We start from the raw sequence: 27,027 nt of genomic DNA on the forward strand, positions 1-27,027 counted from the left end.
AAGATCAAACTAAATTTTTGTTTGTTTGTATTTTTTTCATATAGATCTGTCGTGTGATTTTTTAAAATGAAAAGTTAATTAGTGCGTCTCCCTTGTGTGGTCATTTAAAAAAAACATTAAACTACAGCAAAGCCACAAAGGTTTGTGGGAAAACAATGTGGACAGGACATTAAATGTATTTCTCTCAAAATCAAAGCTACTGCTGCTCTCAACAAGACAGATGCTCCATCTTTCTTCTTCAGCATCTGCTGAATCGCTGGGGCTGCTGGTTCCAACCCAGCTACTGTTGGGCAAAGGTGGGGTATGCCCTAAACAGGTCGCCAGTTTGCTGCAGGGTGCTCTGGAGGTAGTTCTGCAAATACACACATGACATTTAAACATAAATATTTATAAATTATGCTTTGAAATTAATTATTTGTGCCCTTGAATTATTATTTTGTGCGTACAAATTAGCAGGTCCTATTTCATGGCCACAAATAAGCATTTCCCTAACATTTTGTGGGCACATATTAGTATTACAGTATTTTCAATTCCTACTAATTTGTTATCACAAAACACTAATTTGTATAGAGCACTGAACATATTAAAAAAGAAATAATAATAAATTTTGCCATCAAATAACTAATTTGTGCTCACGTGTACCAATTTAATTGTATTTTGTGGGCACAAAATGCTCATTTGTGCCCTCAAAATGAAAATTTGTGCCCAAAAAACTGCTAATAAAATACCTATTTGTGACCATGAAATACTCAATTGCAGCCACAAAAATATTAACTGGGGCACACAATATATTAACTTGGGGCCACAAATTATTAATTTGAAGGAACAGTTTACTTACTTGTTTGTTTTTGGAATGTCATGTGCGCTCACAAAAAGCAAAGTTTTGCAGACAAAAATTCATTTGTGGCCACAAAATGCTAGTTTGTGTGCACAAAATGCTCATTTGTTTGCACAAAATGTTCATTTGTGTGCACCATATGCTAAATAATTCTAATTTGTGGCAGCAAAACCAAATTGTGCTAAGAAATTCTACTTTTAGTGCACACAAAAAAATGTATGGTCAAGTTGTTGATATGAGGGAACAGTTTGTTGTTGTTGGTTTCTTTTAATGTCATGTCCAGGGCTCAGTAGCATCCTACAAAAATCTTCCATGGAATAAGTGAAATAAACTTGTCTTTAAAAGGTCACTGTTAAAAACCTTTCCAGCTCACTCACAACAAATGTATTTGGAAATGATGGGCAAAAATTCTCCCCTGTTGAACGGTAAAACATTTTTTGTCAATAAACAATATTTGTTATTGAATGATCAAATCTAAATGCAAAAGAAAGAACATCTCCAGATTTACCTTTAGTAACAACTTTAACTCCTACATTTTCCACTTTTATCAAACATAATCCTCCTGACCCGAGAAACTTTAAAATAGGATTACCACCTCACCGCCCACACATGCTCGTGGAACTGTTTACACATTATTTACAAATCTCATTTTATGTCCAGTCTAGCTGTATTGATGCATTTTCATCACTTCAACATAACACAGGAAAAGAGTAACTTTTATTGATCTCAGTCCACTGTTATAATATGAGACAGACTGTTTAAACGGAGAATGCGTGATTGGATGAGTGCCTTACATGTGCACAAGTTGTGTAAGCCTATTATCTACACCATTGGTCAGAGGAGGAGATTGGGGTTAGTCTAAGCCCTAATCCTTGGGAACCTTATGTTTGTTGTACAGCAAATACAACCAGATTATTGCCCCGCCCCCTGTGAGGCACGCATGGCACTTATCATTGCTTTTTTTCCCCTTTGCTTCCTTGTTTACTGCTCACACACCTCAACTCCTCTTCTTGTCTGTGTGGAGGAGGGAGGAGGAAGAGAAGGAAGCAGCGCGCACTATTGAGTAGCTTCCGCCTTGTCTCCATGACAACCTCACACCCAACCATCTTGTGAGCTGTCATCCTGTTTCTACGGTGACCTGATCCCATTCCCTTGCTGTTGGTGATCCGGATTGAGCCAATAAACAAGTGGAATCTGGCAGCAGTGGTTCATTTGTCTGTGGATGGGACGGCGGATCCCACGCAGGGGCACAGATTGGAGGACAGGAGGGTACGGAACACTGAGAATGCTGCGGGAGTAGCACAAGAAGGTTGCTTGGAAACAGCAGCATGCCAGTACAACAGATAACTGTGGTTCCAGCAAGAGAAACCGCCACCAACGGCAAGAGCATTCCTCGATCCAAAGACAAGAATGAGGTGAGTTTCTGACCTCCTCATTCTGCTTTCAAACGTCAGCAGTTTTATTCACTAAGTACCCCAGTGTTGTTGTGTTTCTGTTGTTTTTTTAATAAAAAGAAAGTCAAATTTAGAATTTTCTATTTTAAGGAAATTGCTCTTTTTTTAAATAGTTTGAAAAGTATTCGTATTTATTTTTTGACCCTGCTCTTTGACTTGAGGACAGGCTAGATTTTTGTAACCATGCTTTCCTGGTTACAAACTCTAACCATTAATCCACTTTACTCCACATTTATATCATAGAAACATCTTTTTTCCTTTCTTCGAAGACGTTTTTGCAATAGAAAAAAAAATCATCAAATGAGAATCTCGATACGTTGTCTCGTGCTGCGTGATCTTGACTCTTCCAATTAGTAAATTCCAATTAGTGAATAATGAAATCCTTAAAAATATTGACCCTTCTTTTGGTTTAGTAAGACTACAAAGCTGATTTTGCTAAAGATTTTGGTTATAAAATCACAGTAGAATTTTTGTTGCTGTTTAAAAGCATCTCAAAAGAAAAATATATTAATGTAAGGAAATAATTTATTTAATTTTATTAATTATTTATTATTGTTGTTCTTCTTCTTGTTGTTTTTGTACTTAACAACTTTACCTGCTCAATCCCTTGTCCCACTGTCGTTCAAGTGTGTATATTTCTGTTATATCAAACTAATGGCATAAATGTAGTTATAAACAAGGCCTCTTATACAAACAGGGTATAAATATTTGCGTCCTTCTCCCGACTTTCTCTACTTATTTGTCTCCTCACCGGTGTTCAGTATTTTAATGCAAACAAAACTTTGGTACATTTTCCTGATGGTCTGTTTTTTTCACTCTCTAATTAAATATTCAGAAATAAAAAAGGTCTAATTTTGGCTCCACTTGTAACTGTCTAATGAGGTCATTCTATTAGAAATGAGCTCTAAAGCTGGCTGAGTACACCACAATGGATATGGTCAGATCTTGATATTATTCTTGTCAGCTGTATTGCCATTGTGTTGTACAAAAAAGTTTTTTTGCTCAAATCTTTTTGCCCTTAAAAGCATTAATGTGACAGACTGTATGTATTTATGTGCAAATACAAAATTATAATTTTTTTTGTTTGTTTGCATGGATCATCATTCCACCAGTGTAACAGTTTTATTTCTTTTTGTCTCTTGCAAATATCCACTTTCGTGCCCAAAACAACCATTTGCCTCTAATTATTTATCTATACCCTAAGTTATTCCTTTAACCCTTGGTGAAGAGGATTTCATGTAATCCATGGACACCAGAGAAGATCACAAATCATTGAAGAAAAAAGGTTCAGCGCACTGTCTAGTGGGTCTAGATGACCCCACTCCCAATGTTAAAGTGCCTCGGATAGCACAAGGGTTGACGCTGGTCTAGGAGTTATCTTATCCATCCAGGGGAATTGTGTTTGAAAGTCACAGGCATAACCAAACATATTGATGTGAATAGATTTTTGACTTACTCAACTTAGATGTGTGTAACCTGATATCTCATTTAGATTAATTATTTTGCATATTACATATTTTTGTCAAGTCTGAGATGGAAAAATTAAAGCTGAAATCAATGATTCAACATGAAGTCCTTCAAAGCAAGAGTGTCACTGGGAATGATTAACTAGGTTAAGTTAGTGTTATTGGTGAAGAAAATATAAAAAGTACTTTAAATGAGCTACACATTCTGCAAACGGTCTCTCCAATTACATGTGTGAACTTGATTGTGGTGAAATAATCAAAGCTCTTTTAATTACAACCAATGAGTGTTACATTGTAATGTGCAATAATGATTACTGAAATGTTTAAATTACAATCAATAAGCTATTGATTTTATTTACTTGATCTGCAATGTGTAGCAATAATTTCTGGTTTAATCTTATCATGTGTTCTAATGATAATCAATTATTATTACATATCGGTATCGTTATTGTTTACTGAAATCATGAATGAATGTTTTCTGAAGTTCAATCATTTCTAGGCACTGGATTTTTTTACTTGAAGAGAATCTATCTGATCAGAACCGGATTTAAAAACACTGTTAAACTATCAAATGAATGAACTCAGTAGGGGTGGGATTATATAAGCTTGCTTCTTCCCACTCCTTTTCAAGCAATAAATCAAACTCTACTTATACTTCAGTTAATGATCACTGTATTTAATTAAGCAAATGTGATTTAAGTGACATTTTTGTTTTGTTTTCTGTCTTTTTAATCTATGCATTTCATCATTTCTGTAATAAGTTTGATAAATGTGTAATTTTTTTTTTATTATTGCTTTGACTACAATGCTTGAAATAAATCAATAAATAAATCAAATCTTAGACGTAAAAAAAAAAAAAAAAAAAAGAAATTGCCTCTCGGTCATAATTCAGTTTTGGTTGTTGAAACTTTGTTAATTTACAGCCAGAAATTGAATCAGGGGCTGTTTTTTTATCTGAACAACGGGTTTTAGTGCTTCAGTTTTATTGTTTTTTAATTTGTGCTCAAATCACTTTTGACATCTAAACGTCTTTCACTGTCTTTAAAAACTTCAATTTACATGATTAATGGGAAAAGATTACTTACATTTTTGGAATGACAGATTTCTCTGTTACATGTGTTTTAAAATGTCCTTTGCAATATTTTAGTGAAGATGTTTATAATAAAAATACATGAATTTCAGTTTGTTTGGCTGTGTTGTCATGAAGACATAACCATTAACCCTTGGGCTATCTTAGATGACCCCACCCTTACATTGACGTGTTCTCCCTACCATGACAAAGGTGGGTAAAGGTGGAAAAATTTCATGTAATCCATGGACACCAGTGAAGATCACAAATCATTGAAGAAAAAAGGTTCAGAGCACTGTGTAGTGGGTCTAGATGACCCAACTCCCAATGTTAAAGTGCCTAGGATAGCACAAGAGTTACAAGCAGCTTTGATAAATTATATACTTATATCTTTTGATGATTCTCAGAACAAAGTTAAATAAATGTCTTGCATCCTTATGAGCGGAAAATATGAACACAATGTGGTGGAATGAAGGTCAGCTTACTTGGAGCTAAAGGATAGCATGCAGCTGCAGTTTCACAGTTGTGCGTTTTTGGTTGTGTGCCAAAGAACGGAACCAAAATACATTCCTCAGTCCACGCAGCATCACTAAATCCCCTCTGCAGAAAACATGCACATGTGCTCGCACAGAGCCGCTGCAATCCGCGATGTGTCTCAGTATCAGCTGAGGAGCGGAGGCTCAGGTTTGTCCCAGTAATGTCTTCGCTGTGAAACATTACTTTGTTCCTCCAAAGTGACTGAAGGCCTAAGCAGGAGGCAGTAAGTAGGTCTTCTCGTTTGCAGATGTTTTATTTGTAATCTATGTTCTTGCATAGGTCTGTGGTGTTAGATCGGATCCAGTCTGTAAAATCTGGGACTGGGAAGCTTGCAGAGCTGGATTATTTAAACCTGATTTTACATTTTTATTTCAATCATGTTGAATTTTAAAAAAGAAAGACTTAAAAAAGACAAAAGGACTCAACATGTGACTTTGTATAAACTTAAGATGATGTACTTCTTTTAAAAGTAAAAAGCATCATAGCTTAAATGTATTTTGAGTTTGAGCCTGGTGTTGAAAAACAGTATTTTTGTGCTTTTTGTTTTATCAGTCACACATTCTTCCAAGCTCAGTGGCATGAATCACATAACTGTTCTGAGATGTTCCTTCCTGTCATTATTTCTCAAAAACTGTGTGGGACACTGTCTGCATAAAGAATCAAGATTTCTGCAGATAAAAACTGCAAAAACAAACAGAGCACAAGACTAGGCATGATAACTACACAGATCAGGATAAAATCGGACAGATCTTTGTTACATTAGCAGTTGCATTAAGTCTGGTGTAGCACAAGGGCAGCAAGCAGATGCAGTAAATATCACATGACCCAACTCTGATAAGTGTAATATCAACAATATCAAACCTGGCAACACTTTACTCTGTCTGTGTTTGAACTGTGTCTCCAGCATCTGCATGCTTTTACTGATGCAATGAGTCTTGAGCAATGTTCTTTATGGCTTCAGGTTCCAGCAGACATACATTTGAGTAAATCTGCTGACAGCTTCTATGTAGAAGCAACACTATATCACAGCTGAAACTGTGACTCTGCATGATGTTTCAGAAGGAATATTTGATTCACAGCCAGAGTCAAGACTCTAAAGTGATGGATCTCTCCTGTCAGACCGTAGAAACCAGCGTATCAGAATAAACGTGTGCCTTAAAACTCAGTACATGTGTCCAACCGCTTAAGCACGCGGACGTGCATTTGCTTTGACTCCGAGCACAACCACTGATTTAAACTTGGCAATTAGAAAATCCCTTGATCAGCTTATGTGATGCTGTCTCCTACTTGTCAGTTTGTTCTTGTTTATTTTTAATGGGTTGCATGGTGTGTTCCAGCAACTATATCATGGATAGAAGTAACAAAAAATGCTTTATCATTTCAAGTTGGGGTAAATTATAAATCATAAACAAAGCTTTTGTATTTTTTTCTTGTAATTTAACCTTTTTTGTTATGCCCAGGATGAGTTTGTGTAGATGGGATGATGTTTCTTAAGAAGTTGGTGTTTAAAAACCTAAAAAAGTAAAGAAGAGTCAAATCTTTCTGAGTGTTTTTTTGGCCTCCATCGGTCATGTTGAGCATGGATGACGTATCCTAGCTCTCGTCTTGGTTCATGTCGGCCGCGCTAGTAATGCCAGCGAGGCTGGAGTGTCCTCTCCAGGGTTGCAAGAGGGTTCGTATACTAGCCAGGGCAATGTAGTATTACATGCAATTCATCAAACCTTGATGACATGAAAGTTAAAATCTGTTTTTCTTTTTTTAACTTTCAACACAGAGCTAGTTTTCAATTGTGCATTTATCACTTGTGTCTCCAAATCATTTGCAGTTTCAACATTTTTACTGTCATAGTTTAGAAGTGTCATGAACTAATATATAATAATTTGCCCCAAAGAAGCTTTTTGCTCTCTAAGTTGGTAGGAGTAAATTCATTAATTTACTATAAGAACCAGAAAATTGTGCCTACGATTCCAAAGCATGCCATTACCTGATTGTTTCCCACCCTTCAGTCTGTAAAGGGGAAACAAAGCATGACTAAACATTTAATCAGTGTATGATTTTCTGTTCGACTAAAAAAGCTCACCTTGTCTGACCTCTGAAGCTGTCCATCCCAAAAAGGAAAACATGTACTTTTAGGTGGTACTTCTGTGTAGAAGAGAACACTCAAGGTATGTGACATGCGTTCAAGAATGTACTAAATCCAGGTTCTTGAAAGTGTGTTTAGCCCATGGTGTTCACACTAAACAAGCAAGGAGGGGCTTCTTTTTCTTTTGCTGCTGTTTTCCAGCGCATGTCCACCACCCACAGTTGGTGTCAAAGCGGTGCAACTGATCAATTTTCAAACAGTTGGCACTTTTGGGAAGTAAAAGGGACGACCTCCATACGTCACTACCAAATTCAAGTCCCTGATTGGTTGCAATCAGGGCCGCCCAAAAATGATTGTAAAGACTTACGCAGTCACGCATAATTGCAAGAGTTTTGAAGCCCAAAATTGCGCATTTACGTGTATTCACATAGGCTTTTTATTCGAAGTAGCTGCTTGAGGGCGGTGTGAAAGTAGCTTTAAAACACTACCCACATTAGAAAATTACATAAACTTGTTGTCCTTCAGTTGCTGTAAAAACAATTTGGTGTGTGAAACAAACCTGCCAAAGTAAAAATCAAGTAGCTGGAAGATGGAACACTCTACGGGTTAACCATAGGCCAGCTGATCTGCTTTGGCCTCAATGCTTCCTAGAAAAGGACAATTTTAAGTCACAGCCTCTTAATGGAAGCACCAAAAACTTCTCTTCTTAACAGTAAAGAAGAGACATTTTTGATGAAGAAAATAAAAAGACGGAAAGACAACATTTGCAAAAAAACTAGAATTGATTTTGTTGTTTATCTTTAGGAATTTAACTTGTATCAGTAATATAAAATTTAATAGTCAGTTATTTATGCTTAGTTTGAGCCACTTTTACAGGAATATTAACACATGTAAAGCAAGAAAGCATGCAATTACATAATTGTGACATCAAGTGTGCCAAATTAATGTGGCGTTACTGAGTAAATGCGAATTATGGCGACACGAAGGACCTAACGAACACGCAGTCCAGACAGTAAATAATCTGTTGTCTAGCTGATGACTTGGGAGTGAATTGGTGATGTGGAAGACCAAAATCCTTCTGTTGTTACAAAGAAGATTTCCCAGCTTTGCCTTAGTATCATCTGAACTATTACATGAGATAAAATGCTTATGAGTTTAGGGGTCAGAAAAAAATCATGTCAAAAAGAAGTCTTCTTCCCGTTTTTTGAGTTCATCATATTATTTAATAAAAGAATTCCAATATTTTATTCAACTTTAATTACAAAAATGAAAAAAACTTTTTTGGTGTTAAAAATGTAATACTTCTTTTAATTGTTGCGATCCTACTAAGAAGTTCATTTTCTGGAAGAAGAGTTTCTTTGTTTTAAAAAAAAATTTTTTTTTGCATTTGCTTGCTATAGTTTTATCAGAATAACTGTCACAAAATGTGATTTAAAAAACAATAAAACGTTTGGTCTACATTCAATCATCACCGGGTGAAATTTTTGCACCCACAGAGTCAAGTTCAAAGTCCAGCAGTGGAGGTGATCAGCAGTCTGGGAAGTTCTTGACAAAGTAACTTAGGTTGACTTTAAATAGCAACACATTGCAGAGCAGCATTGTGTTCGTGTGGCAGGATAACCAGGTAATTGGATTGCTGGCCCCAGCTCAGGTCACAGTGAAATAGAAGGAACATGTGACCTTTGATGCTGCATTTTGAACAGTAAATACAGCACGACTAAACCACACAAGAGACCCATTAAAGCTTGTTAGTTTATGTAATTTGCTCACTTTGATTCATTTATGTCAATGTTTTCACCAAGGTAGCTGTTTCTTGTTAAAAGCCCCGTGAAGGTAGCTTCTGGAAAAGCATCATTCTCTGTTTTCTATTCATTAACGCTTTTGTGCCTTTTTGTCTTCTTGTAGGGGAAGAAGGTGCCTGGGCGCTCAGGGAGTCGACACAGCAACATCTCCAAGGTGACGGTCATGTGTCAAAGCTTAGAATCTGTGGCCCCATTACCTTTTCATGTGAAACAACTCAGAAAAACCATACACTGGATATAAAATGAGGTTATATGCTAGTGAAGCATGAATAAACAACATGGAAATTAAAAATATGTAAATGTATATTCACACTTTTTTGCCAGGACTATAGATTCAGTGGATCACGGGTTGTTGTTTTTTTGGTTTATACTAATGCTTTTCCAAACCATATTTTCACAAATTAATTAAAGACAAATTTTTTTGCACAATGTTACCATAAAAATCAAAACTTAAGCAGAGACACTCGAGGTAAAATATATTTTTCTTTATTAAAAACAAAAAAGTGTATTTCTGAATGTTTTAATCATTTAAATCTTAACAAAAATAGATTAAAAAAATAATTCAATACTATTTTTTACTTGTAAAGTGTCCTAAGGGCTAGAGAAAATAAATTAAAATGTAGGAGGATCTACCTTATAACATTATTTGTAATTAGGTCAGGGATAAAGACCAAACATGTTTGACTTAAGCTGTCAAATATGAACAGGAGCAGGTGTTAGCAGCCTCTCCATGGTCAATTTCTTACAGTTATTTTGCCCCCCATTGGCAAAAAACGTGAACACATCAGATCATTCGAGAGTAACTTTGTCAAAAGTAACCAACAGATAAAATTATTACTCGTTTAATCCGACTTTTGAATGTACGGTGTTACAAAAATATTAGACACAAACGTTTCTTTTCTATAATTGAGAAATGGTTCGAAAGATGTTCTTTTGGATTTTTGTAATTGTTGGAAACATACAGACGTTTGTTGCTGTAGATTACAACATGGACAGCAGCAGGAGTGAGATAAATGCAAAGATTTGTCACTGTTAAAGGAGATTGTTGAGCACAGAACTCCCAAAATGCCCAGCGCAAAGAAAAAAAAGATAAAAATGGCAAAGCTGTCTGTGATCACAACCTAAGGACTGTAATGGATAAAATGTTTCTCACATTAAATCTAGCTCTTCTTTGCATTTCAGTTCTTCACTTTAGGGAACAGCAAATGATCTGCCTCCATCTAACACTAACCTCTGCCTCCTCCTCCTCACTCACACCAAACACCCTCATATCCATGCAATGTGAAAAACAACCCCCTTAGAAAGAAGGCATAAATTCTAACCCCATTGGAAGATTTTCTTTAAATAAGCAAAATAATCCCCCAGTGGGATAAGAAAAATGGTCTTACCAAGAATTTTTAATTTACAAAAAAATTCAAGTCACTAAACAGGTTTTCTCAAACTAAAACTTTTTTGCAACTGAAAAACTTTCTTGGTGAAATTATTTTTTCTTGGAAGACAGAAAAGAAGATGTGGCATCAGGACTTCAAATCTTCTTTGTTGAAATGTTTCACCCCTCATCCAAATGGCTTCATCAGTCTTCAAGACAACTGTCAGTTAGAGTTCTGATCTCTTAATGGGTTTCATGCTTTGTTAGTCTGCAAGTTGCTGGACCAGGGTGATAACTCGGGACACAAATGTTGTCACAGAGCAAGGCTGGAGCTAAACTGCAGATGTTGGTTGTTTCAGGGGAGCAACTCTACAGCTGGAGTCACTTCCGTTTCGAGAACCTCAACAACATCTGCTCAGGACATATGCAGGTAAAAAAGCTCTTTTCTCAGCCGTTGTAAACTACAACTTAAAGCTGGTTTCTGGTGAGGTGCAGAGTGAATTGGTATGACCTTCTTGGGGCATCATAAAACATACAGTAAAAAATATATGATCTACCCACAGAGCAGACAGAAAACACACAGAAATAGACCTTTGCAGTTCATGAACCTCTGGTTATCCACACTTTTTGACATATAAAGAATGTATATAAAGAATGTATTATCAACAAATTTTAAACTCTTAGTACAGCAAGAAGTCGATGAAAAAACAGATGAGGTAATCTCACTATTAAGTTTTAAAAATTAGCAAAACAAAAGTGTTTTTGAGATTTCATAGAAGCAGCCATTTTTAAATGAGCAGGAAAAGCCCTTCTACTGCCCCTAGTGGAATGATGATGAACTACAGGGCAGAAAACATGGACCAAGTTATAAACAGTGTTTTTTTAAGGGACGTTTAGATCATGCCATAATGACAGGGCTCTGAGAAATGCGTGCATCAAATGTGATACAGATGGTTATATAAAGTAAAAAAAAAACTGTCTTTTACCCCAATATGTGACCTATAACCCTAAATCTTCATGACTGCATCATGGAGATGTTCAGATGATGCTAGAATGTCTGTGGTCAAACCATCATTTATTACATTCAGCTCATTCCATACTTTTTTTCACATCTTTTCATTTCCTTCATTTTTTATGGTCAACGTTTTGTCCTTGTGCTGTCTTTTTAGGCAGTTGATGCACAAAAATGCCAGAGTAACTGCATGAGAAACATTTGCTTTTCCATCTCCTCACTTTTTGTCACTCATTGTCATCTGCATGTGTTTGTGTGTACATCCAGCTCTGGCCAGCTGACCAACTTACAGGAGGATGCTCCTGAGTGCAACAAACTCAACAAGACCAGAAAAAACACTTCTGCCATGACAGTCACCAGCACAGCTTTGAGCTCGGCAGCTCAGGGTCAGAAAAAACAAACCAAGAGGCGCCACCGCCGCAAGAGAAGCAGCTGCACCACCCTAGATTGTGTGGAGGCCAACTGCAAACAGGAGCAGAGCGACCGCAGCCTCAGCTCTGACCGCAGTGAGCTGAGCGAGAAAAGGGAGCGTTCCTTCAGGAACCGCAGGGAGCTCCCTCCCCGCCTCCGCTGCTCAGGTGCTCAGGAGTCTCACTCCTCCTCCGAGGATGAGACACGGCGTGAAACCCGCAGCTGGAGTCAGGAGAAAGCCAGGAGAGCGCGCCGCCGCAGTGTGAGCAGCCGCGAGAGGGAAGCAGCCAACGGGCAGCAGGGAGACAAAGCAGAGACGATGGAGCTGCAGTCGGTAGACTCCAATGAAGGAAAGGAGAATCAGCCTCTGGTGGAGAGTGGCGGCCTTAAGAAGCGCCACAGCATCGTAGGGTCAACAAAGAGAGACAGTCATGTGTCACAGAGAGAGAGGTCCAGGAGCAAAGAAAACGAGAAAAGTTGCAAGTCACGGAGCCCGAGAGGCAGCTCCTCTTTGGGAGAGGGCGGAGAGGAACTCATCACCAAAAAATACCAGGAACGAGGGTCAGGAGACGGGGACATGTCTGTGCCCACCCCTCAGAAACACTGTGGGGTGAATGGGGGCCTGCCTCGACCCTGCTCAGAAGACTCTGAGCTGGAGGTCTGCAGGTCAGTGTGCAATAAAACCTCCAATCAGCCCAGGAGTCTGCAGCCTTTAAAGCTAAAAGAATCATTTGGGACAGTCTTTTAACAACCACACCCAGTGAGAGCCACCAAGTCCCACTTTATGTTGTTGAGACCCGGATGCCATCCTTTAAAAATGTAGCTTTTAAATATTCACAAAAATTGTTAAATATGTACCGTAAAAGTGATGCTTTCTTCTACATACAACAATTTTAACTTTTACTTTTGACAGCAGGACAAGTTCTTTGCAAAAAGAAAATAAAGCTTCACAGTTTGCAGAATTAAAACTGCAAGCAATCAAGAAATTCAAACATGACATTTTCTATTGTGATGACTTTTGTCTGTCTTCACCCTTTTCTCCTTTTACTATCGAATAAACATGACAAAATTGGTGTAAAATTTTTAAATCTATACTTGTTAATGCAAATCCATATTTTTAGAACTTTGCCTCTAAACAGCAATCAGACACTGCTGTGCAGCTGAGGACCAAAATATGGGCTTTATGTGCATCATTTTGATCAGTTATGTGACATATGAAAAATCTAAACATAAATAACATCCTAAAAACATATTGATCAAAACTACAAACTCATTATTTATGTAAATTGTTCGCATTTTTTCAAGAGCCACGGTGGAGAAATAAAGGAGTCACATGTGACCCCTGAACCAACCAAATAAAACACAGAGCTGCTACACTGCAAAAACTGAATAAAAACTGTACAAAGACCCTTTTTAAAAAATTAAAAAATTAACTCTTCTGCCTCGTAAGAAAAATAATCTTACCAAAAAAGTTTTTCAATAACAAAATAATCTTAGTTTCATCTTTTTTTTCTTAAAAATGGCAGCTTTGGTCAGACCATTTCCTTACCCCATTGGCAGATTTTGTTAATTTTGTTTGTGTTCAGGATTTGCCACTGTGAGGGGGATGACGAGTTCCCGCTGATAATGCCTTGCCGCTGCACGGGGAGCCTGAGCTTTGTCCATCAGGCCTGTCTCAACCAGTGGATCAAGTCTTCAGACACCCGCTGCTGTGAACTCTGCAAGTTTGACTTCATCATGGAGACCAAGCTCAAGCCTTTAAACAAGGTGCGCGCACACACCAGCTGCGGTTTTTTAGAGGACTAGTTCCTGCTGCACTTCAACCGTCTCGTCTCACCTCTGTTTCAGTGGGAGAAGCTGCACATGTCGAAGAGCGAGAGGAGAAAAATCTTTTGTTCAGTCTTGTTTCACCTGATAGCAATACTGTGCATGTTGTGGTCTGTCTACATTCTGGTAAAAAGAACCACGGAGGAGATCAAACTTGGGAAGAACGGTGAGCCCTCGACCAAACCTCTACCCACTCACAGAGCAGAGGCATGCAGACTGACACAACTTCATAAAATTCTTTGCACTGGCTATGCAGCAAAAGGACTGCTCGGTGGTGATGTGGTTTCCTCCATAGTCACCCTAGAACACTGACGTTTACTCACTAAATGCAATCAGAGTCTATGAACCAGTGACAACTATTGACATTTCTCATTGGTGTATTCCGTTATTTCCACTGGGATCAGAAACACCATTGTTAATCGGTTAATTACATTGAATAAGCAGCTCATAGCGGTTCAAACTGCACAGAGTAGCTGCAGTGGTTTCCCACCTGTCAATCTTCACACCTGCATGACTCTGGCTGTGGGACTTGGAGCTTGTTGTTCAAATGCTGTTACATGTTTCCTTAAAATCTAGTTTTGGTCAGTATGCAGCACCAGTCAAAGGTTTGACAAAGAAATTTGGTGTGAAATAGCAAAATGAACGTTTGACTGGAACTGTTGTTGTCCCTTGGTGGTCAAGTGCGGTGGTGGTGGTGTGTAGAGTTTCCTTCTGCTCATTAGACATCCTTTTCCACATTCATTCAATTCAGCTCACAGGTATAGGAAATAATCTTTATTTGTATCTATTTATTAGTTTGCATTGTGCATTAAAAATCATCTCTGCAAAGAGTGAAAGCCAAAAGGCAATTTTTTAAAGAATCACAAATACATCTCAGCATAAAAGGGAAAAATAATACAATGTACATAATGGGCAAAGTTGTTAGCACTCTTGCCTCACAGTGAGAAGTTACTGGTTCAAATCCCAGCTGAGACCCCTCTGTGTGGAGTTTGCATGTTTTCCCTGTGCATGGATGGGTTTTCTCCAGCCACTCTGGCTTCCTCCCACAGTCCAAAAACATGCTTAATAGGTTAATTGGTTTCTCTCAATGTCCCTGGGTGTGGTTGTGTGGCCTACGACAGACAAGCAACCTGTCTGGGGTGTACCCCATCCTCACCAACAGCAGCTAGGATAGGCCCCAGCAACCCCGGGACTCCAAAATGGATACAGCAGGTTAAGAAAATAGATGGCTGGGAGGGAATGTATGACCTTTTTGATGGGTGAAATCAAAATGTAAATATATAAAACAGCAGTTATTGATAAACGATGTAAGAGGATAAAAATGCAAAATAAACCTAAAAGCAGTAAAGATAAATATAAACATTGTGAAAAGGTAACAAACACAACACCAGTAAAGTTTCCTTCTGCTCCTTAGACATCTTTATCACACTCTCAGCTTAGTGTAGAAAATGATCAGTCATATACAAAATATTTCATTATCAACATGACTTTAGCTATGTTTAATTAGGTGCGTGTATTTAGACAGAATTTAAAGGTTAACATGTAAAGTGTAAATAACTGCTGATTTAAAAATGTAATATACAAATCCATTGTCAGGTACAGGTACTGACAGGCTAAGATCATTTAAATCTATAAAATCCACTGAAATTAAGTTATACATATTTTATTTTACTTACTGTATAAACAGTGTCAGCGCATTATTTGATTTAATTAATGTGACATTTTACATTTTAAAATCATTTAAAAAAAATGTATGCCTAATTTGATGAGTTCTTCTTTGTGGTTTTAAAAATGCTGAAATTTATGAACAATTGTGATCTTTCAAGATAAAAAACAAATGAAAAAAAAAGAAATTTAAAGTAATAACGCATCTAGTAAATGGCAAACACAAGATCAAACTTTACAGCCTGTAAAGTCTTTACTACAAGGACATTTTCACAACTCCTTGAAAACCAGTAACAACAGGCCTTACATACAGTTTACAACTTTCTGTTAGAATTTAAAACATGTTTGAAAACTAACTATGCTTTTTTCCTAGTGTAAGACAATGATTACATTCTTATTACGCATCTTAAATAATATTAGGCAAACTGATTGATTCTGAGTCGAAGAATTGTAGGATAATCCAAATCACTTTAATGCCATGGAGTTTTAGGGCCACTAAAAGAAAAAAAGTAATATTACGAGATTTAAAGTTGCAAATGTACAACTATGTTCTCAGAATTTAACAGTTGTAACTTTTTTCTCGCAAAAAGACTACAATACCCCCCCCCCCCCCCCCCCAAAAAAAAAGGAAGAAGAAAAAACAAAAGATAAAACCTAATCCCTTCATAGCAAAGCCTAAAGAAATGTCATATATGAGTACAGGGTGATTTCTTCATTCACTTCCAATAATGCAGCAGGCCGATAGCTGATTTTAATTCAGGAGTATTAGAAGGTTAAGTGTAGGATTCCAAAAACACAGCTCTTTTAAAAATCAGAAATGAGCTGGAAAGACACCAACTTCTTACAGTGAAAATCAACCAGAACAGGTGAGCCAGCAAACACATTCAAAGATTCTACTTTTAGATGAGAAAACCGAAGTGAAGGAAGCCAGGTAACAATAAATGGATGCAAAAATCTGACAAAGTGCAAAGACGCAAAAGTAAAGCAAGAAAATAAGTGGAATCTCAATGGCACACCATGACAGTCTAGCACAATGAGAAACCATGCAGAACATAGCAAAGCTATAAAAATACTGTTCTTACAGTTTTTGTGTTTTGTTTGACAATTATCTAAAGACATGTAGAAATTGACGGGTTCCCAAACCCCTTAAGCAGCCATGCAGTGGAGTCTGACTAACACCACAGTACCAGGAGTGTCAAACTCCATGCCTCGAGGGCCGGCCTCCTGCTGGTTTTCCAGAAATCCCGCCTTATCTGCTGCTGATTACTTGGATCAGGTCTGTTGGGCCTATAAAGAGATTCAAGGGCAGGTTGGTTGGAAAACATGTTGGACACCGCCCATCGAGGCCTGGATTCTAACATTCCTGCCATAGACTGGAGCATCTCTGAAACATCAGTTTGCTCTTAAGTGTAGTAAAAACAGACCCCTTGTGCTTGTGTTCCACTCTAGATGTGCTCATTGTGGTGTGTTGTGATAACCTTCAGGTACAAAAATGAAATGCATCAAAACAGATTGACTTACTTTAGGCTTCTTACTGTAATAAAAATAAAGAGAAACTGCGCTCACTCTTGATTGCAGATGAGTTTTGGAGAGTTTCTCTACTGAAGTCCTATGAGCAGCAGGGTAAGCTCGTCACACACCACCATCGCGGCCGCCTCACGCATTGTGCAGGTTACCTGACAGTAACTGTGTGTCCTCAGGTGTGCTAGAGTGGCCCTTCTGGACCAAACTCATTGTAGTGGCCATTGGCTTTACCGGCGGCCTCATCTTCATGTACATCCAGTGTAAGGTCTACCTGCAGCTGTGGCGCCGCCTAAAGGCCTTCAACCGCATCATTACCGTGCAGAACTGCCCCGAGAAAAACCTGCACAAGTCTCAGACGCAGTGCAGCGCCCTCACAAACGGCAAGCACGAAACCGTGGAGGTGCCGGTCACCCCGGCTCCCATCCCGACACCTGAGGCCCAAGTGGACTCGGACGTGTCTGTAGAGGCTGCAGTGGCGCCAGCGCAAAACCCCGTTTGACTTGATTCTCCTGAAAGGTCAATCACACCCTGCTCAGCCTGCGAGACCAGCTGTTGTGTGTGATGTGGACTCTTGCAGCAGTTTCTCCCCAGCTCATGGGACGGCTGGTTGAAGCAGAACTGACCCAGTCCTGCAGTGAAACTGGGAAACTGAGCAGATCGTCTGCAGCAAAATATAAGCCTATCCGAGAAAGAGAAAAAGGTCAGAAGCAAAGATGCAGAAATTAATGCGGACACTTGTGAAATGGTATTACCGATGCCATCTTATTTGTATGCACTTTGTAAACTTGCACTGACTTAACTTAAAATATTCAAAAGCATGTGAATGCTAACAATGAAAGGCCTCACTATGCTTCAAATAGTACACTCAAGACCAGCTAATGTGAGATAAAATAAACTATACATCAGCAGGAGTGGAAGACAGAAATCCGGAATGAAGTGGGAGTTAATGCTCCTCTGCTGCTGCACAAAGGTCAACGCCCTGTGGATGCTGCACAATTTACTGCACTTTAAATTCACTCAAGAGCATTTATGAAGGGTTTCCTTTCTGCCGATTTTTTTCACTTCACACAAGCCATGTTCAGACTGACAAATCCCAGTTATAACCCTTGTGCTATCCTAGGCACTATAACGTTGGGAGTTGCGTCATCTAGACCCACTAGACAGTGCGCTGAACCTTTTTTTTTTCAATGATTTGTGATCTTTACTGGTGTCCATGGATTACATGAAATCTTTCCACCTTTATCCACCTTTGTCATGGTAGGAAGAACACGTCAATATAAGGGTGGGGGTCATCTAAGATAGCACAAGGGTTAATCCAAACCCTCTTTTCTTTTTGACCACTATTATTTTATCTTATAACCAGCAGATACTGAATGTTCAAAGAAGAATAACAGCTGAAACACGTAAAATGCATTTGGATGAGTCATCAGTCCCACTAAAGCTTTCTGTTGATGCAGAAAAAAAAAAAGAGGATCAGAGTTTGTTGTGACCCTCGTTCCAGAGCCTCTGCTGAAATCTGAATTGCACTTTGAAGCATACTGGGGCCTTAACATTAGCTCTGGACAATCAGGACACCAGACACCAAAGAGTCAGAGTTCACAAGTACAGAAACAGGTATTCAAAAATAAATTGTAATTCCGTCTGAAGTATAAAAATCTAATGTTTCAAATATATATATATACATATATATTATTGCCATAGGAATGTGTTAAATGTTAAAATCGAACCTCAAGTAGCTGTTTTGATTGGAGCTGTGTGTTCTCGTTCACTGGAGATCAGTTCTTCATGCATTTGTGTCACTAGAAATGTTATTGTTGCCATCAGTTTGTAACTTGGATTAAAGCTGTTTGGTCACACTGCACTGAAATAGACCACAGTTCATCCACTTTTCTACAGCTTTATTTATTCACTTTGACGTTTCACATGATTCTCTGGGTGTAACGCCCATTTTTGTCTGTGCAATAAAGACTGAATGTAGAACCCCGAGTGAGGCTGCTGTGGTGACGTCGTTCAGTCGAACACAGCTCAGCATGGTCAGGTGCTTCACAGGAGTCCTTTATTTTAAGGCCAGTTTGGTGGCAGTTCCACAAAAGCCTCATTGCAGTCTCAGTGGGAGTCGGACATCTGCGCTGACTCATCTTCATACTCCTCCTCCTCACTGCAATCATCCTTATCTTCTTTATGTTCCTCTTCTACATCCTCCTTTCCTTCATTCTTTGTGCCCAGCCCTTTATTCGACACCTTTCGCAGTTTAATGTTTGGAAGTTTTCTCAGATCCCCGGTCCATTCTCTGCCATGAAAGAAAAACAGAAATCGACAAAAATATCTCATTTTAAGCTGCAGAACATACAAAACAAAACACATCAGAAACGCAGACTTTAGAGTTGCAAAAGTCTCAAATGAGGGAGAACCTTATGAAACCACAAGCAGATTTTTACACAACATGACATCCTTTCTTGCAGTAAGACATTTCTTAAGCATGGTGTCCAGAAATCTCATTTAAGCAAATGTAATCCCCTTATTTTAAGAGGTCTAACGATTCTAAGAATGTTCCTTTAGACCAACCAAAGAGCAACCTGTTTATTTATATCAATGTTCAAAGCATCACTAATAAATACATGATTCTACTTTATGAATGGATTTTAAAGGGGAAAAATTTACAAAATAGAAGATTTTTATGGTACTTCTTTAAGATTGGGAGTTGGGTCATCTAGACCCACTAGACAGTGCTCTGAACCTTTTTTCTTCACTGATTTGTGATCTTCACTGGTGTCCATGGATTACATGAAATCTTTCCACCTCTATCCACCTTTGTCATGTTAGGAATAACAAGGAATAACATGTAAGGGTGGGGTCATTTGGTAAATTTTTGCTCGCAACAATGTTAGTTTAAGATGTGCAAACTCTGACATGAATGTTCAGGACAAAAAAGCACCTTATTTATTCACTGTCTCAAATTTGATCCACATATTATTGACATGGTATTGACATTGTTAGAAAGAATTTACTGTCAACAAAATTTGCATTTATTTAATTCAGCGAGTAGTCATTTTAGAAATGAATAACAATAAAGGAGCTATTCTGACCATGAAGTATAGAAAAATTAGCTAAACTTTTCCAACCAACAAGGTTTTTGAGATTTCACTGAAGCAGCCATTTTGAAATTCCACTACTGCCCCTAGTGGAATGTTGTTGAACTTCAGGGCAGAAAACATTTTTGAAGTTGCATACAATAGGTTTTAAAGACCCACTCCAATGAAAATAGTGTTTTGGGGGATTTTAACATGTTCTTGTAGAATTCTTTTCACGAGGAGGACATTTATTTAAGATTTCTGAGTACTTATTCAAATCAGAATGACCCAGGAGCAGACTATAAAATCCAGTTTGAAAAGGCTTTCTTTTGTGACACAACTGAAATGGATGGGCCAAAGTCTCCCTGCTCAGTTTCGTTCTGATGCATCCACTTTCAGACAAATAGATCCATTAACGTCTTCATTTTCCTCGTCTGAGCTGGCATCTGGCTCAAAACTCTACAGCTGGATAGCTCCAATGTTGCTCGCCATTTTTGTAGCGCCGGTAATATACGGTTGGGGTTGTGAGGGGGTGTAAGCTAGCGTGAGAGAGTGTAAATAAAGGCATGGTGGGATATCAACCATACCTCGTCTGCACTTGGGGGGACGAAGGGCCTTGTTCGAGGTAATCATGGTTAAAAGACCACTGGGAATCCTTTTACATTAGATAAAAAGATGATGGAAGTTGGAAAGTTTAGATCCCACTAATGAGATGCAAATCTCAGAAATGTGTTTATGAAAGATTATATAGATTGGTTATATTGGGTTAATTTCTTCCACAGAAAACCACAAGGTTAAATTGGTAGATCTGAAGTTTCTCTTGCTGAATCTAGTCTATCAAACATTCATCTTTACCTCTGTCATACTTTTTCTTGTTGTGGTAAGCAAACACGTTTTAACCCTTGTGCAATCCTAGGCACTTTAACATTGGGAGTTGGGTCATCTAGACCCACTAGACAGTGCGCTGAACCTTTTTTCTTCAATGATTTATGATCTTCACTGGTGTCCATGGATTACATGAAATCCTCTCCACCTCTATCCACCTTTGTCATGGTAGGGAGAACACGTCAATGGTCATCTTGACCCCATAGGATAGCACAAGGGTTAAAAATAACTTTGAACACAGGGGCTTTTTGTGACAGGAAATGTCTTATTCTAAAATAAGACGCCTATAAGCAACAGTTAAACCTGTTTGAGGCTGTACAGCAATATTTTTAATAGGTAAAAAGTGATTTTCCATCATGGAAAACAGCAGCCAATCTCAACACAAATACTTCCAAATACTTAAAAACACATATAAAAATGTTTTGTTTTTTTAAAAGAGATATCTTCAAATATGATTGATTTAAAAAGATTTCTTCTACAACACTTGTAAAGAAAGTGCTGGTTTACTTAAAAATAACAGCACTTGTATTCCATTTACTTTCTTGAGATTTGTAACTCTAAAGGGACAGACAGGTGTATTCCCAAGTTGTATGCTGACTCATTACAAATCTACTCAATAAGACAACACACATGCAGGTCAATCAGATATCATCGTCTTCCTCTATTTTTTTCCTGTCTTCAAATTCTGTCAACTTTTAGAGTCTGGAGTTTTCCACTCTTCATTTAGAAACGTTCTCTAAGAGCACAGAAATGCAAAAATAACTGATTTCTGCCTCCAGCTCTTTGAAGTGAACAGTTCATCCTCCTCCGCTGGATGAAGCGAATGTGCCGCTTCACACCTCCACGCCCACCATTCAGAGGTCAACCCGGATCTAAACAACTGTGAGGAGGCTGAGCTCACAACAAAGGAGCGCTTGAGATACTGGAGCCGCACGGCATTAAAGTAAAGACAATGAGTTCAGTGAAGGAGATTCACAGATGAACAAAGATAAGGCAGCAACTTATGCAGCTGGACAGTATTTATGTGAATCAGGGCTTAAGAAATAAACTGAAATAAAAATGAATAAGACTGACTAAAAAGCGGGGACGAAGGGCAAATGGACACGCTTCAGGTTTCTCCTCTTCTTCCTCCAAAAACCTCAAATTACAGATCATAAAACCCTTCCAGGATACTGACATTTTCTGACTGTCCTGGTGTTTAAGGATCCCTGTTCTGATTCTGCTTTGTGTTTTACACAATATGAGTCTGCTGCACTAACAGAAGAGCTGGAGGACATCAGCTGGCCTTTATGTAGGCAACTAACCTGAGAATGAAGGCAGCATAAAAAATGTTTGCAACGACCAGTACCCTCCAGAGATGAGTGAATAAAACCAGAAGATTTATTTTTGTTGTACATATAGTGGGGGGAAACAAGTATTTCTCAGTCACCACTCTGCAAGTTGTCCCACTTAAATGATGAGAGGTCTGTAATGTTCATTTACAGGTACACTTCAACTGTGAGAGACAGAATGTTTAAAAAAAGAAATCTAGGAATTCACATTGTTGGATTTTTACCTTAATAAATCCAAATTTATAATCCTTTTTATTTTCTCATTTTTGTGTGAAATCTTTTACATTAAAATAGTGAAATGAAAAGATACCATTTTTGCTAACTGCTCAGTTAAATTCAGTCAACATATAGGCAAAAGAAAATCAATATACATATTTTAAAAACTCACCTAAATGTTTTAAGATGCTTCCCATTCATGATGTCTGGGATCTCTGCAAGTACAACAATGTTAAATGTGATTATTGTTGACTACAGGTGTGAGAAAAGAAGAGTTATTTCTGCTCGTTAATCTGGGACTAGGGAAAAAAGACGTTTTAAACTAGTCAACATTTAAAACTGAAATGATAATTCACAAATAGAAAACTATAGCAAGTTTTCCAAAGAGTTAATGTTGGCGCAAGCTCAGAAAATGCAAAAAACAAATCTGGAAAATTACAAAATTACAAGAGTTAAAAATGTTTCTCACCCCTAAGTTTTAACAACACATTAACACGAGTCAAAGAGATTTTTTTTTAAGTAGACGAGCAAGCATCTTTGTTTCTTAAAATTAAAGCAAATATCAAGTACAGACTCTTAATTAGAATGAAATCTTATTTAAAAAATGGGGGTGGTAGCCTAACAGGGAAAAGGAGTGAATAAGTTAATACAACAGTTAAACTTTTATTTCACAATTTTAGATTTTATTTAACAATGATTTGAGCTGGTTTATTTTGGAATTGGTTGATAATGTTGGAGTTTAGCTACTTTAACAGAAGAATTTCAGCCATCGCTGCCAAATTGGCAACAGAAAAGTGTGTAGCTTATCTCAAATCCGATTCATCTTATTATATTTCAGCACATGTTCAGGATGTTTTTATTTTTTCATCTGATGATACTGTAAGTTAAAAACAAAGGTATCCTCCCCTTCGACTTACCAAACCCGATGCCCTCATACTGCGCCCGCTCACGCTCCACAGTCTGTTTGATGGCAGCCTCTCTGGCACCATGGAGACGACCTTGTCGACCCTTAATCCCATTCATTAAGTCGATCTGTTCAAGTTCTGCATCGAACCTGTGCAGGTATCTGAACAGACACAAACTCATGACCCACATGCCATTTAGAGAGAACATATCAAGACTATATTTTAATAAGAAGGCGCAATATAAAACCATTAAGCTTCTAATCTATAGTAACAAATACTAAAAAAATGTCTGCATTAAAAATGAAGCAATTTGCCAAACATCCACAAACACAAGTGTTAAACCCATTTTTCGTTGTTGTTCCCTTCGATGCAAAGATATGCTGCATGAAATTCAAACAGAACGAAACAGGAAATCTGTTTCATACCTTTCTATTATCTCACAAGCATCTTTCCGTGTGTAGTTTGATTTTGTTGAATCCAACTGACTCTGAAACCACAGCAGCTTCTCACCTGTCATTATAACACCCAGAAACAAGCAATTAGATCTACATTGGGCTTGATGCATATGAATTGATTTGATGCATGGACTTGCTTACCAATGTTGTTCAGACGTGTAGCTTTTTCATTCTTTAACCTGAAGCACAGCAGAAACCATCATAGAGAAAAATACACTTTAGTAAAACTTTTTAACAGAATAAAACCACAAAGTGCGTTAAGAATTTTTAAAATGGAACACCTACGCTGTGGCCGTATTTAGCGTTGCTCTTTCTTTTTGTTCGGTGTTCTGTGTATTTTATTTCTATCAAAGTGGGACTTTGTTGTGTTTGTGGATCTTTGTGTGTCTCTCTGTCTGATTATTTTCAGGTGTGGTATTGAAAGGGTGTGGCTCCCAAACTGATGGCAGCAGCCTTAAAAGCATCATGTGGACTTCCAGTCAGTGAGAAGGTGGCTTTGCTCCAACCTGGCTCCACTGCAGCTGTGTGCTCCTCACCAACTTTTCTGTAGTTTGTGTTGCACTTTCTTTGTGGTTTTTTGTTCAGGCCCACTCTGTGTAAGTCTTTTGTTTTTAGTTATGTTTAAGTGAAGCTGTAGGGGTGAACTGCCATTTTCTTTCACATATGTTTTCTCCAGTTCATGTTAGTCTAGGGAGGTTAGAGTTTTGTCATTGAATTCCTTTTTCTTTCATTTCAGATTTCAGTTAGGTGGGGTTTTGTTTGTTGTTTTGGCCTTGGTTCAACCTGAAGCCTTTTTGCTTCACCTTTAAGTTATTGTTGGTTTTGGTATTTATTAAATTGTAATTTGTATGGAGATGATTGTTTGGTGTTTTAATAATTTTAAGTCAGGGCAAAACACTTTGCCTTTATGTTATGCTCCTCCTGGTACCCCTAGACACAAAAAGGGTGTAACAACATTTAATTCCTTTTGTAACTTTATCCTCCATCTCTAATATCCCACTTTCTTTCCTCCTTTTTTTTCTGTCCTGTCCAACAAGCAATGCATACAAACTTAATTAACATAAAGGTAAGCCTCAAAAAACAAAAGGGGTTTATACAAATATATACCTGATGTGTCAGAAGAATAACCTCCTATTGTAACAGTAAAATCTGTCAAACACAAGAAGCCTTTATCTCTTATGTTTGCTAAGCTGTTAGACAGGACAAGTTAGAAGGGGGGCTACAGTTAGATGTCTATAAAATTTATATGACCAACAACTCATGCCCTGCCTGCACTATTTGAATGTAAGGTTAATTTTGACTTTTATTGTGTTAATTTTTAACTTCAAGGGTATTAGTGTGTATATATACATGGATTAAACGAATAAATACAAATGATGTAATCACATTTTTTTCAATTTTTTTCCAACAGATTAACATGACGGACTGAACACTTGCAGGTCACGTGTAAAAAGACAAATGATATTTCCTGACTTTTCGCCCCCCAGCCTCAACAACAATTTTAGTCTGATCGCTCTTTAAGATAATCGTCGTACCTACTTTTGAGTGCTTGGTTTTTAAGTTTTTTGTTGTTTTTCTGTATCTGCTCACCGTTCTTTCTTCTTCAGCTTGCTCTCCTCTCGGGCTAGATATCCCGCTTTCCTGCTATACGGATGAACAACCTTCTCCGCTGCTTTAATCTTCTGGATTTTCGGCTAAAAACACGTGCAAAGCATAACATTACTCTGTAGGGTGCTTAAAATAACATTTTGGTTTTGTTTAAAGACATAACTTGCAGCAGACTCACCATCTTTAAAGTTCTATTTAAAAAACAAAACAAAAACGCGTGGTTCTGTTTTGACAGCTGGACCGGAAGCGGAAGTTGTCCTTCACTGTCCACTGTTCGTGTGCATCGAAGGGACAGGTAACAAAGTTCCGGGAGCTACAAAGTGGGCTTTTAGATTAATTAAATAAACAATTCTTGAATTTGAAACTTTGTTTTTAGTTAGTGTCTTAGACGGAGAGTACTTTCACATATATTGGTAGCTTAATCCATTAAAAAGAGCTGTGCTAATATTCAGTTACCCTTAGCAAAAAGTAGTACACTTGAAGTATACTTGAGTATAAGAACAGCAAGTCCACTATAAAAGAGATCTCAAGTTTTGGGTCACACTTTTGTTTTGATATTTGATTTGTGTAATGCAAAACAAATAGACAAACAAACAAAAAAAATCACAAATGTATTTTTTAAAATATGCCATTAAAAATTAAGAAAAACCTTTTAGTTGGCTAATATTAAGCCCAGAGTAGTATAATAAAACTAACAACAAATAAATCTTTTGCACAACACAAATGTTTGACAATGTAAAAATATCTCAATGTATGCAATAAGGATGCAACAATTAATTTTCCCCCAATGCGGTTTAATGGGGTAACACACAATTTGGTTTTAAACTGAGAATTGTGACAACCCAAATGTACATGTGGTGTAGGAAGTATACCAACCATACCAACTTTTTGCTAAGGGGAGTCAGCTGCTGGCTGTATAATATGAGCTTTAAGTGACACTTGCAAGAAGAGAAATTAATTATATAAACTCTATCTTTTAAAATGTTAGCACCTAACTTAAACTGGAGGATGCTTCTGTACTCTTTTACTCCTTTTTTCCCCCCTACAAAATGTTTAATATATTTGTTGTAAATCTGAGTCAGTGATCTTATAGCTTATTTTTATTTATCTTTTTTGGAAACTGATCAGATAAAAAACCCTTCTCAGCCTTGGCACCATTCTGTTTTCAAAGCAAAACACTTGACAATTCCACTGACAATAATAAGAACAAAAAGCATTTTAAGGATAAATAAAGGTAAAGATAGTAGAAGTAGTAGTAGGATGGACCACACAGATAACACAACTTGTTTGGTCAAAACATAATTTTTTTTAAATTATTATTTTGTTTGAATATCTAAAATGTATAACATAGTGTTCCATGTTTATGGTGTCCTGCATTCTTGTCTTGCAGACATGACCATTTGTAGATGCACTCTTTCTTGCCAACACATTCCTCTTATATTCATTAATATTTTGTTGTGCAAGTATAACTCTTGCATAAAAAGGATGTTAAAGGAAAG

The 27,027-nt window shown here is 37.6% G+C and overlaps 2 protein-coding genes across 3 annotated transcripts; one reads left to right on the forward strand and one right to left on the reverse strand.

The window, feature by feature from the left end:
- The first annotated feature begins 1,843 nt into the window (after nucleotides 1–1,843).
- On the forward strand, nucleotides 1,844–19,043 carry LOC144981242 (uncharacterized). 2 transcript variants are annotated; one of them, XM_078951164.1, is made up of 8 exons: nucleotides 1,844–2,253; nucleotides 9,353–9,403; nucleotides 10,978–11,048; nucleotides 11,898–12,707; nucleotides 13,628–13,808; nucleotides 13,890–14,034; nucleotides 17,112–17,156; nucleotides 17,234–18,918. In XM_078951164.1, the coding sequence occupies exons 1-8, from the start codon at nucleotides 2,167–2,169 to the stop codon at nucleotides 17,554–17,556; spliced, it is 1,713 nt and encodes a 570-aa protein (XP_078807290.1). In that variant the 5' UTR covers nucleotides 1,844–2,166; the 3' UTR covers nucleotides 17,557–18,918. The 2 variants fall into 2 exon arrangements, with proteins under 2 accessions (XP_078807290.1, XP_078807301.1); XM_078951175.1 differs by lacking the exon at nucleotides 17,112–17,156 and having other exon boundaries at nucleotides 17,234–19,043.
- Nucleotides 18,941–25,831, reverse strand: LOC144994218 (translation machinery-associated protein 16-like). The gene is made up of 7 exons (XM_078951227.1): nucleotides 25,707–25,831; nucleotides 25,511–25,614; nucleotides 24,062–24,099; nucleotides 23,891–23,975; nucleotides 23,478–23,626; nucleotides 22,733–22,775; nucleotides 18,941–19,347 (listed from the first exon to the last, which is right to left on the reverse strand). Exons 1-7 carry the CDS (start codon nucleotides 25,707–25,709, stop codon nucleotides 19,164–19,166), a joined length of 606 nt encoding a protein of 201 aa, XP_078807353.1. The 5' UTR covers nucleotides 25,710–25,831; the 3' UTR covers nucleotides 18,941–19,163.
- Nucleotides 25,832–27,027: the final 1,196 nt, after the last annotated feature.

Source organism: Oryzias latipes, chromosome 1, assembly GCF_053564925.1.
Source record: "Oryzias latipes strain Hd-rR chromosome 1, Olatipes_Hd-rR_3.1".
Lineage (NCBI taxonomy): Eukaryota > Metazoa > Chordata > Actinopteri > Beloniformes > Adrianichthyidae > Oryzias > Oryzias latipes.